General features: G+C 42.2%; 1 protein-coding gene and 1 long non-coding RNA gene across 2 annotated transcripts; one reads left to right on the top strand and one right to left on the bottom strand.

Annotated features, from left to right (window-relative positions):
- Nucleotides 1-11: 11 nt before the first annotated feature.
- Nucleotides 12-1,978, top strand: LOC135243923 (uncharacterized). The gene is made up of 2 exons (XR_010326845.1): nt 12-120; nt 1,568-1,978. It is a non-coding gene; the product is annotated as an uncharacterized LOC135243923 (long non-coding RNA).
- Nucleotides 1,979-2,106: 128 nt separating this feature from the next.
- si:ch211-256m1.8 (uncharacterized) lies at nt 2,107-13,569 on the bottom strand. Its single transcript, XM_064316065.1, has 4 exons — nt 13,412-13,569; nt 7,846-8,293; nt 6,943-7,341; nt 2,107-6,478 (listed from the first exon to the last, which is right to left on the bottom strand). Exons 2-4 carry the CDS (start codon nt 8,290-8,292, stop codon nt 2,597-2,599), a joined length of 4,728 nt encoding a protein of 1,575 aa, XP_064172135.1. The 5' UTR covers nt 8,293; nt 13,412-13,569; the 3' UTR covers nt 2,107-2,596.
- Nucleotides 13,570-14,991: the final 1,422 nt, after the last annotated feature.

Here is a 14,991-nt window from a genome sequence, read left to right as displayed (position 1 = left end):
GCGACTGTCAAATAGTATCAACAGTAGCCTATAGTACGAAATGTGTAGCCTAACAGAAACTAGCGTGGTGCAATGGGTTATTTACGGATTGCCAGATAGGTGGCTATTTCTTATGAAAAGGTAATTGAGATAGTGCATAGGAATTTCTTGAGTATGAGAATTTATACTGAGGTCCTAAAGTGTCATTTGTGCTTTTACAATAAGTAGCGCTCACGGTGAGAACACAACGTGGACCGTTATTTACGCTACTTTATCTATCCATCAAACTGTCCACGGTTCATTCTTACTGTTCTTATTATATTCAACTTAATGCTGACTGCAGCTCGTAAAAATGTATTTCAAACACTATAGCGATTGTTACCGTACTATGACATTTGATAGTTCGAGCATCAAATAGCCTACAAATAGTGTTCCATTAATATAGCCTATTTTTATTTTTAAACTTGATATGATTTTTACTTGGATCAAATTTGTGCAAATCCAATTGTGAAAAATCTACATTTTTGAATTATGTGAACACATTACGCTACTGGTCAAGGTACGCCGCTGCTCTTGTCTCAAACACAATTTAGTACTTCAGGCCTGAATGTGGCACTGCGGCAAAATGAGCAGGAAACGTGTTTGGAAAATAAAAGGTGTACCTGCCAATTAACCCCCCATAAAATATCGATGTAATGTAGCCTACGTTAGTTTTTAAACCTCCATGGCTTCGTGTTTCTGTGGCAGATGAATATGTTAATGTTGTGTCAAAATATGTAATGTTCGAGGAAAACGGGGTGTTCTGTGCGTAAAGTAGCCTATCAAGAAAACCGTTGGTCACACTCACACCCCAGACAACGGCAGTGTGCAGTGTCTCCGCTTTCTGATGGTCCTCCAGAGGTTCTTTTGAAAGCAGAGTGGACTCGTGTGGGTTGGAATAGCATATAGCCTTCAGAATGTGTGCTTGAGTCACGGGAAGTTACCCACTCATTGCCTGGTCTTTGTGGGTCCCAATGTATGGGTGAGGATTCATTTAATTGGAAGAAGATGACAAACCACGTTTTATTATTTCCTTTGTTTAGCTCCCCATAATTCAGCAAAGAAATTATTTTATTTATCGAATTTCCTGGCCCTTGACCTGAACCAAACATGTGGCTGTGAGTGGGCTCTTGTCCCTTTTCTGAAATGTAATCAGTGCTGTCTTGGAAATATTGTTGGTATGTGGTGTTATTGCTACCCCATCCCCTTTTGAACACCATTCTTTTTTTTTTTTGACTTAGGCATTTAGCTGCTCTGTGAGTATAGCTGACATAAGCAATTAGCCTAAGTAAAATCAGTGTGGATCAGTAGACCCACACTATTGTCATATACCTGGAGGGACAGAACCGCTGGGCACAAGGATGTGCCACAGCTCTATATTTCACTTGCAAATGTATTTTTTTTTTTAAATTAGAGAAAGCAAATAATAAACCAAACTTAACCAGTCACCATTGTGGGACCCTGGTTCAAAAAATATTCAACTAAAACAGCAAAGTGCAAAATAACTAAAATCAAATTAGAGCTTTTCCACTGGTCTTTTCTGTCACAGACTCTCTACTCACAGGCAATGGGATTCACCAGTCTCAGACTCCTATGGTCCTGTGGTGAGCTCATAAGGTAATGCAGCCCATTTGTGTGCACCTGCTTAGCCAGTAGGCCTGGCCCTAAATTTCACTGGTTTCCTCTCCCAGATCGAGCCCTGCCACAACTATAAGTAAGTCTGGTCAGTTTGCTCTTTTGGTTATTGAATTGCTTTGTATGTACTTTTCTGAAATGCAGATACAAATCACACACATTTTAAGATGATCAGATATGAGGATGCCTTTGTTATTATAACAAGCTGTGAATATCCGTTATGCATACATCCATACTTTTTCTCTCTTCCACTCCTCTCCTCATCTAAACTGACTGTAAGAAGATGCATGCAGCGCTAGATTTTTCTGCCTAAACTGACCTGGAATGCACAGAAAACACATCTCTGATTGGATTTATGCACATCGTACACACATTTTGTCTGATTCTCTGCCTGTTTGTGTCAGGCACTGATGACAGTTCTTGGTGAATGCATAAAAACAGGTAAAACTGCAGTTCAATTTATAATTTTATAATTGTACACTCAATTTACTGGGGCAATTTCATTTGTAGCCAGAACATTGTAATACATTCAACACTGCAGACATCAAGGAAATTAAATCGTCTACATTTATCTCTTCTATACATATATTTGTGTTTTGCAGATATGCATAAGTAGAGTTCATGAATAAAAAATTAAATCACAACAACATAAAGTGTTCTGGTGGATCCATAATGGTTTGGCACCATTTTCTTGATAAGTTCTAGATTTACTAAGAATTCACTCACTATATATCTTACATTCCATGACATACAGTATCTAAATACTATAATGTGCAGTCACTAAATAGATATTTTCTACTCAGTTCCACAAGTACTGATCCGTCATAGTGGACAGTAGGTAACAATGGGCAATGGTTCAATAAACAGGTTTTATGTGAAGTTACAATGTTTGTGAGGATTACAGGAGTTTTTGGTTGGAAAGGCAGAAAGGCATCCCAGTCTTTTATGGCATGAATTTCTTTGCCTTCATCCTTGGTATGATGTGCATGTCTCTGACATCATCATGCTTCAGCAGCCAGCATAAGTAACGCTCTGTGCCCATCCCCCATCCACTGGTGAGCAAAGGTGCAATTTGACGCATATCAAGGTACCACTTGTAGGAGTCTTCTGGCACGGCATGGTGCCTAAGAGCCTCTTGCACCATCTCAGATGTGGAGTGCCTTTCCCCAAGTCCAATTGTTTCACCTAGTCCCAGTAGGAGGTCAGCCGCTTTGGCTTTCTGCTTTCCCGAACCATCTACATATGCCTGGTAGAATGGTACCCCTAGGTGGTCCATCTCTGTCAGCCAAACGGCACTCCCATACTTCTTGATCAGAACCCGCTCACCTTTACGTGTCAGCTTCCTGCCAAATTGGGGCTGCCCATCTTGTACCCACTCGAAGCAGTCCTCGGAGGGCATCATGGTTATGGCCTGCTCAAGAGTGACTTGTGGAAGAGGTGCCTGGTTATCCAACTTCTTCAGTAACCCCTCAACATGCGACAAGGTCCCTGCCGAATTCAGAATGATGCTGGAATGCATCTTGAGCAGAGCACGGGTGATATGGGCTACATAGCCTTCAGCCACCTTTATGGCAGCATCCATGTCTCCCAGCAGCTCACATTCTACATGGTAGAACTGGTTCAGGTGTGTGGCATCAGGGTCTTCCCCCCGGAAACTGGGTGATACATAGTATGTTCCTGGCAAGTCCTCTTGGAAACGTAAAAAATACTCCAGCACGAACTGCATGGAGTCAGCCAGGTACACATTCTGCCCCATCACATTGACATATACGGGTTCAGAGTCAGACCCCAGCCCCATGGGTGAGGAGATGGTATCAGTAGTGAGGGGTGTCAAGGCATACGCATACCGGCAGATGTTATGAAAGTATTCCACAGTTTCATGGAAGAGGGTATTCTGGATTTGAAAGAGGTTGCGGTACCACTGGCTCTTCATTGCAAGAGCAGCATGATCTTGAGGACTCTTCCAGGAGTGAGGTGGTTTGCATTGTGTGATTTTTGTCTGCATCTCTCTTAGTTTCTCAGGGCTGGCAGAGGGGCCATTGACCGAAGATATGTATCCAGGGTATGTGGGACAAAACTGGAGGGGTGCTGTGGCAGGGGAGTTAGCAGGTGGAGGGTGCAAAGGAATTAACTTAGCATGGGCATAGTCAATCTCGAAACCTTCAAAGATGAGTGCTACATCTTTAACACCCAACCCATTTTCCAACAGTTGAGCTACCTTACTGGTAGCCAGGGCCAATGCCTTGTAGTCAGCCTTCCCCAGACGGAATATGTCACTGGACAGTGGACGACGTGGTGCTAAAACAGTAAAACCTGGTGTGTTAGGGTAAGGCGTAAGGAAGGCCACATGTTCACCATCTTCCCACACCCTCCAATGTTTCTCCTTACCAAGCACAATGCGGGAGAACAGGGTGTCATGGGAAGGATCCCCAAGAAAAGTGTAGTTATTTGGTGTTTTTGGTTCTGGAAGTTGAGCCTGAATTGTGGCATGGATCTTATCCAGCTCTGTATCCCCCCAGCGTGGGCCATTCTTAGAGGTGCAGTATCCTGGGTCATGAGGCTGGAAGTCTTCCTCTTCAGCCATGTGGGGTCTCCAATTAGGTTCCAATCCATGCAGTGGCAACACTCTGACATGGGCTGGTTGCTCTGGATCTGGCTTGGATACTAAGGCACAGCGCACAATGCCCAATTTCTCACAAAGAAAATGAGCAACTTCCCGTGCCCCTAGGAGAAGGGTCATGAACTCATGCTCAGCTAAATGAAAGATGCTGTAGGATCTACTGTGATACTTCTGTGTTACAATGGTTGCCCCTGGGGTCCATGGTTCAGAGTGCAAGTAAGCTACCAGCTGCTCTGTCTCCCAAATCACATTAGAATAACTCTTCAAGGGCCTTACAACTTGAGCTTTTGCAATGCCATTAATTACAGATCCAGTGAGCATCACTCCAGCATTTACTTCAGTGACTGCCTCGCCCTTAGCATCAACAGCAATGATTCCTGCACATATACCATCCAGGTTCCCTGATAGCACCTCCCGACAAGCCTCTCTAAGGCTATAGCCTTTGCAATGGTAAAGACTGGAAACTCTGTGAGCGACTGTGTGTCTCAGAAAGACATCTCCATTACCAGAGCAGGTAACAGCAATTTTTTTGTCTGCATATATCCCTGCCCCCACTACTGCCGTGTCCCCTACTCGACCTTTTCGCTTGCCAACTATCCCACCTGTGGACGTTGCAGCAGCTAGATTTCCCCAGCAGTCCAGGGCAACAGCACCTACAGTTTGGGGATGGTTGTTCTTGGAGGCATTGCCACTGCTACACATCACTTCCCTCTCCTTCCAGCGCAAATGTGTGTGGAAGTACTTAGCCTCCACTGGTTTCTCTTTCATGTCTAGCCCTTCTAAGAACTCTTCAGCTCCCTCTCCAGTGAGCAGGGTGTGTCCACTTTTCTCCATGACCTGACGAGCTGCCTTAACTGGATTCTTCACATTTCTCACACAGGCCACTGATCCTGCATTCATCCCAGTGCCATCCACTATGGTTGCCTCCATTTCCTGTTTCCCATCCCGGTTGAACACGGACCCCTTGCCAGCATTGAACAGGAAGCAGTCTTCAAGGGCGGCCACGCACTTCTGCACTGCATCCAGGCTGCTGCCTCGCCCCGCCAGCTCTTGTGCTCCTAGGGACAGAGCTGTCTGCAAGGAGAACTCAACCACATCAATCACCTTCTGATTCAGCAGTATGTCTTCACCAGCCCCGCCATGGATCAACAGAGTGAAATCTGAATTCTGAGATGAGTTTACATTGGAGTCAGTTCGGCATTCTTTGCCATTGACCCTAACTTCTTCTTCCTGCAACAGGCATTCCAGAGCTCCCATCTGCCCAGCAATGGCATACCTCAAGGCCAGAAGCATCACCATGTTAAGACTGTCCTTTAGAGACTCTTGCAGGTGCTTTAACAGTTTGGCAAAGCTACCTTTCCCATTGAGCAACATGCGAACTCGGTCTCTCCGCCCAAGATAAGTGACAGCCAGTTGGTCGCGAGCATACACATTTCCCACTGCACACTCCACCCCTTCCATTAAATCTTTTCCTGTGAGGTAGATGGAGGGTGAACCAAAGGGTTCCAGGAATGCTTTGACTGGGTTTTCTTCACTTAAGCCCCAGCGCAGGGCTGCTATATGAGGACCCACGCCATCACCACTCTTGGTGATTTTGATAAGACGCTTATGCTCCAGGAAGGCTAAGTGAAAGAGAGAGAAGAGCTCCTTCGTAAATTGAGGGGAATCTTTTTTTTCACTGGCACAGGACATCAGAGCTTCCACAAGCTGGCGTGTTTGCGTGCTGAAGGAATAAGTTGGGTCACAACGGCCATGCTTGTAGTGGCGCATGTGAGTGGGTGTGACCAGGATGAGGCCTGCGGCTGAGTCTCCCAAGGTCTGCTTCAGGGCAAGTTGTAAAGAGAAGGTGATCCATGCATCAAATAAACCCCTGTGACCCCGAAGTGTGGTGAAGATGTCTGGGTAGGAGAAAAACTCAAAAGTTATGATGGGATGGGTGGCTTGAAGAGCAAGACCAAGGGCAGCAGGAGCCGGCATTGTTATGGCTTTAAGAGGGAAATTCAGTGGCTTCAGAGGTGAGGAACTAATGTTTTTAGCGGCGGGTGACGCAGTGGTCTGACCATGCGGCTGACATGGATCCAAGTTGAGAGATTCAGAGAGATGCCATACGCTTTCAGCCACCAGTCCTGCCACCATGCCATCCAGCGCACAGTGCTCAAACACCATGCCTGCTGTGCTATTCTTGAATACCACCAAATTCACCACCTAAAAGACAATATGTAGAAGACATGCAAAATTATTATCAATATTAAATTAGCCTTGCTAAAGCTACACAACTTCTTACATGATTAAGTCAATGTAAATTGACAATGTAAATGTTCATCTGTAAATATATTAGTTCAGAATAAATGAATCCTCCACTAAATCTGAGTTAGGGTATTTCACAGTTTTTAAAAACATTTTCCACATATTGATTCCACATATACAACAGGGAGTTTGAAGAATTATTATTATTATTATTATTATTATTATTATTATATTTTATCACCGGAAAGTGAAAACAGTTTGAGTTAAATGTCTCTGACATATCTCTGAGGTTGTACTGCATCAATATTTTAGGTATTAGCCATCGTCTCGGGAGCTGTCACGTGACTGCATGTAGGCATGTAAATGAAACATGGCGATTGGGCAACATGCATCCCATGCAGGAAACAAAATACTGTCCCTACCTTATCGTAATATCTCAGACATTGGCCATCTCCTCCACCCAGCCTCAAGGCATTGAGGGTCTCTGCGAGGTCTGCCGGTGGGCAGCAGTCCTCCAGACAGACGGCCAGGACGGCACTCTCCATCAGCCCCAGCGATTCTGCAGCAGTGCCCCCTTGCTGCAGGATTTGCTCCCTAAGGGCGGACCAGGCCTGGCGCTGGAGGGCAGACAAGCTGCAGATAGGGGTGGGGTCTTGTTCCGGGCCTGCTGCTGGTTGGCTAGCCATCTCCTGAACCTGACTGTAGATGTCGAGGAAAGGCAGTGGAGAGAGTGGCGATCCTGGGGAGGGGCGGTGCAGAATTTGGATAGGAAATATCCCACCTGTACAAAGCACGATAGCGTGGAGGCTGTCTGGATATACCTGGAAAAGGAACAGTGGGTAAAGGAAAAGAGATCAGCACCCCTTTAATAATAGAAAATATAGCTGCAAGCAGCAATGTTTGGGGCCAAGCACCAAGGGTGAGCATAGCGCATTGGTGGGTCCTTTGTCATCCCTAATGCAAATGCCGTCCATACATTTGTAATAATTATTTGAAAATTGCAATTATGAAGTGGCGCTGTAGTGCCACCTATGGCTGTAGTGGCACAAAATTTGATACACATGACCTATTATTGTCCCGTGGCCATGTCTGGACATATCAGAATTTCCTTCACAGTTTAACACAGGTACATGCTGTCGATCTTGCTTGCTGAATTTGGTGAGGATCAGACAAACGTAGGAGATGTACAAAAAAAGTTTATTTTTCAAAAAAATTGCAGTGCCTGCCAAATGCCTGAGTTTTTGAGCATGGTAAGGGAGAGAAAATTGTGCAAAGTAGAAGTAGAAGAATCCTAGCAAAAACAGCAGGCACAAAGTGAAGCTCACCTTTAGCTGGTCCTCGGTTTTACCTGGAAGACGGCTGGCAGCAAATACCTCTGACTGCTGGGTGCGCTCTGTGGCCCCGTCACCCTCCAGCAACCACGGCTCGCTGTGGAGCTTAGCTGCTGCCCACAGCAGGGCAGCTGCCCGCTTCAGCTGCCCGGATCCTCTCTCGGCCCTGGACGGGAGCAGGACAGCGGGCATGGCGGTGGAGGTGGGCAGAGGACAGGGGCAGCTGAGCAGCCGGTTCTTAAACTGCTCGGTGACCCAGTTCTCTCGCCCTGAGGCAGCAGCTGCGAAACGATGGTGGACATCTTGCAGAACCTCCTTCTGCTGGCAAAGGGCATCTTTGTACTGTGTGTATTTCTCTGGGCCCAAGATGAGCTGGAGTACACGGCCAACCTCCTGCAGGGTCACTTCCAAATCCGGAACAGGGTAGTTGAGCAGTGCCATCCTGCGAGTTGAAAAGTTACACATTGTATGTACGTGTAGTCATTAAGCCGACAACAGAGCAACAGATAAGATCATAACACGTTTCTAGGCAGCAACAAGCTGGTGCCAAGTCATTAAGGTCACACCTAATGGTAGCAATTAATACAGAACTGACCTTACAGTAGTGCATAAACCTAGTGAAGACCCCAGCGCTCAGAAAATAAACAGTCTGCAGGGTTATTTTCTAACTGATAAATCTTTTGTTGAGGTGAATGTAGAGGCAGCACATAGTAAGAAATAAGGATAATAATAAATTATACTAACACCATATTTCTGAAGGGGGATTATTCAGGCCAAGAATAAACGTAAATGTGAATTATGAAAACATCTGCATTGATCAGGAGTACAATAGACATGTTATTTCAGGGGAAAATATAATTAAAGCACACAGTGACATGGCAGAGTCAATGTCATGAGTGAAATGATGCAGAAGCACTATTTAGTTTAGTGCAAATTATTCCAATTATCCAAAATAGTCTCAGACTTGAGACTATTTGAATGAATGAAGTCAAGTAATTAGGTATTATCTTGGGTAAGAATTTAAAATTTGATAGACAGGGAAAGCACATTTGTAAGAAGTTCAGACCAAATTTAAATTGTTTTCGTTTTATTAGAAGGGACTTGTCATGTCAAACTGCACAACTATACATGTGTGCAATGATTCTCTCGTACTTGTCATATTGCATCACATCATGGTCACAAGCCTCTCCAACCATATTGAAACCTATTATTTCAGTATACAAGCAGGCAATAAAAATCATGGACCAGAAACCAATGAGATGGCACCATTGTGATATTTTAAGAAAACACAACCTCTATACCTTTGAAAATGTCATGAGTTTCAGCAATCTTAAACTGTTTTTTAAATGTTTATATAATCATGTTTCACCCCTGTTTTCTGAATTAGTTATTCTCTAGAAGAGCAACTACACAAGCTTCCACTAATGGTGATTGTCTTGTCTCAATGTACAAGACCTTATTTGGTCAGCCTGTCTTCTCGGTAAAGGGGGCAACACTCTGGATCTCTCTACCCATAGATCTGAAACTAGAGACTGATGGCAATGTTTTTAATAGAGGACTCAAATTCTGGCTAAAATCAAAACAACAGTGCACACATGAATAAATGATGACTGGTGTATTGTTTTGATCATGTTGTCTTTGCTCTATAGCTGATGTATGTATTTAATTCTGACTATAATGCTTTTTTCCCTATATTTTAATTGTACATTTTACTCTATTGTTTTTTTTTTTTTCAAAGTGTTGAGAATTAGCATGTATGCTAAAACACTTAAGCAGTGCATCTGGTTTGTCCAATGTGATTGTGATGTCCTTGTCAAATAAACTTAACTTAATTGTAGTTATGCTTTAAATTCAATTTGCTTATTACTCCTCCCATGCAGAAAGATTTATAAATGGTTCAAAAGGCCTTTTGTGGGATAAATGCAATGATATGAGTGGAATTTACTGAAAGGTAGCATTTAAAATAGCAACTTACTTAGTAATACAATATATCTGACTTACTCTGTCCACTTTCCTTCATTTGGCTGCTTCAGATTAACCCTTTAGATTAATGTGTATCCTTTATTGTACTTTATTTGTGTTTCCACTGAATATGTCTTATGCTGTGTGGCATGGGAAGGGGCATGTCAGTACAGCGACCGTCCCAGCCTTTTAAATTATCTTTGTCCCCGGGTTGGTGCATCAGGGCCCAGCACAGCAATGCCAACTTCCCTCCAGCTATGGCACCGCCGCAAGCATTTGCCAGCACGCCACAGTGGAATTAACATACCAGCTTTCAATAAATACTGGCAGCTGTTGCCAGTTTCGGGGAAGAAGGACAAAAGAAGGATAAAGAGGCACACCTCAGTTCGTCAAGAGGAGAACGCCTCTCGGAAGCTGGGTTGCACACTGCTTTTATCTTTATTTTTGTAAAGCAGCCTTGCAGAAGAAGAAAAAAAGTGGAGGCAGTGAAGAGCTGGTCTCTACCAAGCAAGAAAACCCAGGTGCATGCCTTCCTGGGGGTTGCTGGGCATTACAGATGATCCGTTCCCCATTTCTCGTCCACAGCCTCCCCACTCTCCGGCCTGACCCAGAAGGGGTCCCTGAAGAAGCTGCCATGGGGCCAAGAAAAGGCCTTCCAGAACGTTAAGGCTCACCTTGTGTACCGACCCTGTCATTCGCACCCCAGACTTTGGGGATTGGACAGTTTCCGCTTGCATAAGTCGCAGGTGACTTTCTCCTTGGTTGGTTATTGTTTTGTCTCAAATGGCGATACCCATAATATTTCCAAAGGGCATTCCTGAGGTGAGGTGGAGTTACTACCTTTTGGAATGTATAGGCTATGTGGATAGCATGACCCATACACATTAACTTTTTTTTCAGACTACCTAACGGTTATCCCACCCAGACAAAACATCAGCATGACTTGTTGTTTATCAGTCTCTTTGATATGAAGCACTACCAGATGATGTTAAATGGGAGGAGATAACTTAATGCAGTTAATGTATGTAGCTTGCATGTAGCTATCATTTTAGCTTCACTCACATAATTGAAATGACAAGATTGTTGAAGCTGCGTTTATTGTCATTCTCATAATTACAGAAGGGTGTAAGTAAAATAACTAAATGCAGAACCACCAGGACGACAGAGCAGTATAAGAACAGTGTGATGGCTGCAGAGCGAGTCATACAGACAGGTCACTGCGCTAAGCCCAATCCACCCCATTTACCATACATTTACATTTATACATATCATTTAAAATAACTCGCCACACGGTTTTTGTTTATCATAATCCTTTATTTACTTTCGTTTTATTAAGTGAGTGCACGCACTTAGTTTAACGTTAAGTTTAACAATGTAATTGCGCGGTTGTTTGTATTACCTGTTTTTAAGTTTAATTCCTGCAGACGGGTCCGCCGCAAAAGCGATCGCGGGCGGAAACAAGGAACATATATTTGGTTCCTAGTGGGAGGGCTGATCAGTCCACTCCATCTGTGGCCTGAGGGGACCACAGGACCCACAGTCATCTTACAATCATTATTAAAATGTATTCATTTTCTTCTTTTAAAATTATAAGTCAACCAATGCAATACAAATATTAACTATTATATGTATATTTTGTTGTCATTCATCAAAGACCTGTAATAATTATTATACATATTTATGTCCCTTTTTCTTTCCTGTATTTTGGTGCTGGCCACCATTATATAAATGAGTATTTTGGGCCCCCTTGGTCTGTCTTGTTTTGGGGTGCCATGTGTGTGAGTCTGTCAGGCTAAAAGGTTCTATAATTGCTAAATCTGCTGTATGTTAGATCTCTGAATTTTAGAGGGAGAGCAAGTTAGAGGCATTTGTTATTGGCTTTACTTTGTTTTCTTATTATTTTTCATTTGGTTTTCCTTGTTGGTTGGACATTTTTGTGTGGTTAACCTGTGCTGAAATAAACTAACTTGACGCTATGTCCTCGCTTCTTGTCCATTACAACACCATAAACAATTCAAAACATGAATAAATACAGGAATCAATTTTATAAAAGACAATAGACAATAATATGCAATGATTAAAGACAAGACAATGAACAACAAATGAAAAGTATGCATTTTTCCTGCTTAGGGGATTCATATCAAAATCAAATTGGACAGCACATGATCCATAAAAAGGATTGATTTATTTTTTAATAGGTTATTATCATGCCAGCATTGACCGGGAAAGCCCCAAAATAAGAAACTCACTATACGCTGGGCTGCAACTTGTGCCATAGACCTGTTCTTTTTAATTTAAATTTTTTTGAAGTTTAATTTAATTTCATTTAAATAAAATGAGACAGGGGGAGAGACGCGTGACAAAGATTGAAGAGTCGAACTTGAACCATCAACATCGCAGCTCATAACGAGCATGTGGTCAGTGCTCTACAGGCTACACCAGAAGACATACCCCGTCGACCTGGTCTGAGCAGGCGGGTGGCACAGGCCTGAATGGCAGACTACACTGCCACCAAAATTACAGTGAGCTGCTTGATCCTCACTGCCACACCCACAACAGCGCCTCTCCTCTCATTTAGGCGCACAGCGAGTCATCAAATTGCCAAACTACCAAACGGGCTCAGGCATGTCCAATTCACAAATTCCACTTCACTAGTGCAACAGCTCTACACCATGCACCGGCCATAAAATAAAGCCCGTAATGTCTATGAACTGGTTTGGTTTGGTGTTGCAGCTGTCCTAAGGAAATCCTTGTAATGCATACCATTGGCTGTGTGTGTGTGCACAAATACAGTTCACAGTGTGAGCATTAGAACAGTCTCCTCATTTTAACTCTGCTTTTATTTCCTGTTTGTAGGAATCTGGACATTCTCTACATTTAGCTCATTTCACCTACTCATCCTACACCGTTACAAAAGTGGGTGGGTGTAATATTGTTCCCATACAACACACCACTGTAAGGTATTGCGTATGTATAGTGTGCGTTAAAGTAATTCTGTGCTTATAGATCGTTAGGCGCTTTCAGCATGAGATGATTTTTTTAAAAGCTGCTTCATATTATGTTTACTCCTTGTGTATATAAAACACATTTCTGGTGCATTCTGGTGTCAGATCACTTATATCATTAATTTATGCTTAATCACTTAAGTGGTACTTGCTAATATGTAACTAAATTTGGAAATATGAATGGGTAATTAAATTAAATATTATACCTACAGATACATCTGGGCTCTACACTTATAAACCTTTCGTGTCTTTCATAGTAATTTTCATTGTATTTACCTTGATATGATTTTAAAATACATATATTCAGAATATTCAGATAAATACATAGTCTGAAACTAATTATCCAAAAAAATGAAATGATTAAAAGTATAAAAATACTTCTTGCTTTGTGTTATACTTACAATGTATACATACAATGTATTTGGTTACACTTGCCATGATCATAATTAATTTGCAAAACACATAAACTAACATGTCAGTTCTGCAAATTATGAATTTACACATTGTGACTAGTAAAATCTGTGTCACTCCCAATGTTGAGGTCAGCTCATTTCAGAAACCAGCTAAGTATATGGACCAAAATATGTACTCACCTCAGTATCAAAAGCGCTCCCAGATGTGAACAGTCCTTAAAACCGAGACAGTTTGATGCGACAAAGCTTGTTCTGGACTAACAAACAGGAGAGAGCTCTAATATGTACCAAGTGATTCCAATTAAGGAAGTACATTTCCCCCACCCTCTCTCCACATTAAAACAGAACAGACTGCCCCTCTCGGACAAAATTCCAATATAGCCATTCAATAGCCATTCTGTCTGAATGGCTATTTGCAACTTAGTGAATACATATTTTAGCTTTACAGAAGCATTATGAAGCACATTGGATTACCTGACATAATAATAATAATAATAATTTTTATTATTATTATTAGGATTGCAATTATGATTATGATTATTTATTTTACTTTTTTCATTTCTAACACACTTTTTTTTTAAAGAGACAAGTGTGAGTATGCCTCAAGTCCTTCACTTTAATATCAAGCATATAGGTTTCCATTTTATTATATTTAATTGTTGCATGTTTTATTTTATATACCGAATCACGATGAAGACTGCAGGACTTGGAAAAATATCACATGGACAAAGCTAAAGAAGCCTTGTTTGGCCACGTAATTGTATTACTAGCAGGTTACAATAGGACAGTTGTTTAATACGCACTTTAGGTCATGTGGCAGTTTCTAAATGTCAGTGCATCCTTCTTTAAGCAATTTTCAGGATACTGTTGCACAAGTTGTCTGTGATTTGTCACACACAGATTGCAGGTGATTTGGGGATCTTGGGCAGAGAAAATTCTCTCCTTTGAATAATCAGGCACGATGAGGAATATCATATAAGAAATAGGATTTATTTCTGCAGAAAGAGTCCGGTACCTTCACACAACAAGGTGGATAAGGTCAAACTGAAGAAAGCAGGGGCGGTCCCTGCTTTTATAAGCAAAAAGTGTTTTAACAATAACATGCATGATTCTATATCTGAGTGGTACATGGTTAATACATAAGCATAAAGTAAGATTTAACAAAGGAATGATTGGCTGTGTCTATTCATATAACAAAGTAAACAATTGGCTATGTCCAGTAATATAACATGAAATAAACAGCATTAAAGAAATAAATAAATAAATAAGCACATGATGACCACTTTGTCTAAACAGGCTTTAAATCAGAAATAATTGTTTGTTCTTTAATCTATCAGTTGCTTTCAGAGTCCTGGGCAGCACGGTGTCATAGCCAGTTCCTCCCTGGCAGGATAGCAGGGGGAGGATAAGGAGGAAGGCCAAGCTCACCAGTTTTGCACATGAGACAGAGAGAAAAGAAACACACACATACATGCATAGACCCACTTATAGGCTATAGGCTTATAGGCTATATTTCTAACTTGTTGTTGTCCTTGGGAGGTTCGGTGCCTGGAGACAGAGGGGCCCTGCTGTAAGGCCTAAGAAGTTAGTGTTGCACAGAATTCTAGTTATGCTAGAGAAAACTCTCCTCCCTTCAGTTCTTAATAATGAATTGTATTGTCTGTAGGCCCTTTCTGTGTGGAGTTTCCTCCAGGTACTCCGGTTTCCTGCCACAGTCCAAAGACAAGCAAGGAAAAAAATGTTTTTGAATTAATTTTGTC

Source organism: Anguilla rostrata, chromosome 17, assembly GCF_018555375.3.
Source record: "Anguilla rostrata isolate EN2019 chromosome 17, ASM1855537v3, whole genome shotgun sequence".
Classification (NCBI taxonomy): domain Eukaryota; kingdom Metazoa; phylum Chordata; class Actinopteri; order Anguilliformes; family Anguillidae; genus Anguilla; species Anguilla rostrata.
Note: the sequence above shows the minus strand (reverse complement) of the source record. Positions and strands in the feature narration are given on the sequence as shown.

Bases quoted from the DNA above. Each gene is read 5' to 3' on its own strand.
- si:ch211-256m1.8 (XM_064316065.1), bottom strand. From the start codon at position 8,292: ATGGCACTGCTCAACTACCCTGTTCCGGATTTGGAAGTGACCCTGCAG. The intron at 7,342-7,845 runs GTGAGCTTCACT...TTCCTTTTCCAG, and splicing joins AAACCGAGGACCAGCTAAAG to GTATATCCAGACAGCCTCCA. The intron at 6,479-6,942 runs GTAGGGACAGTA...ATTGTCTTTTAG, and splicing joins GTCTGAGATATTACGATAAG to GTGGTGAATTTGGTGGTATT.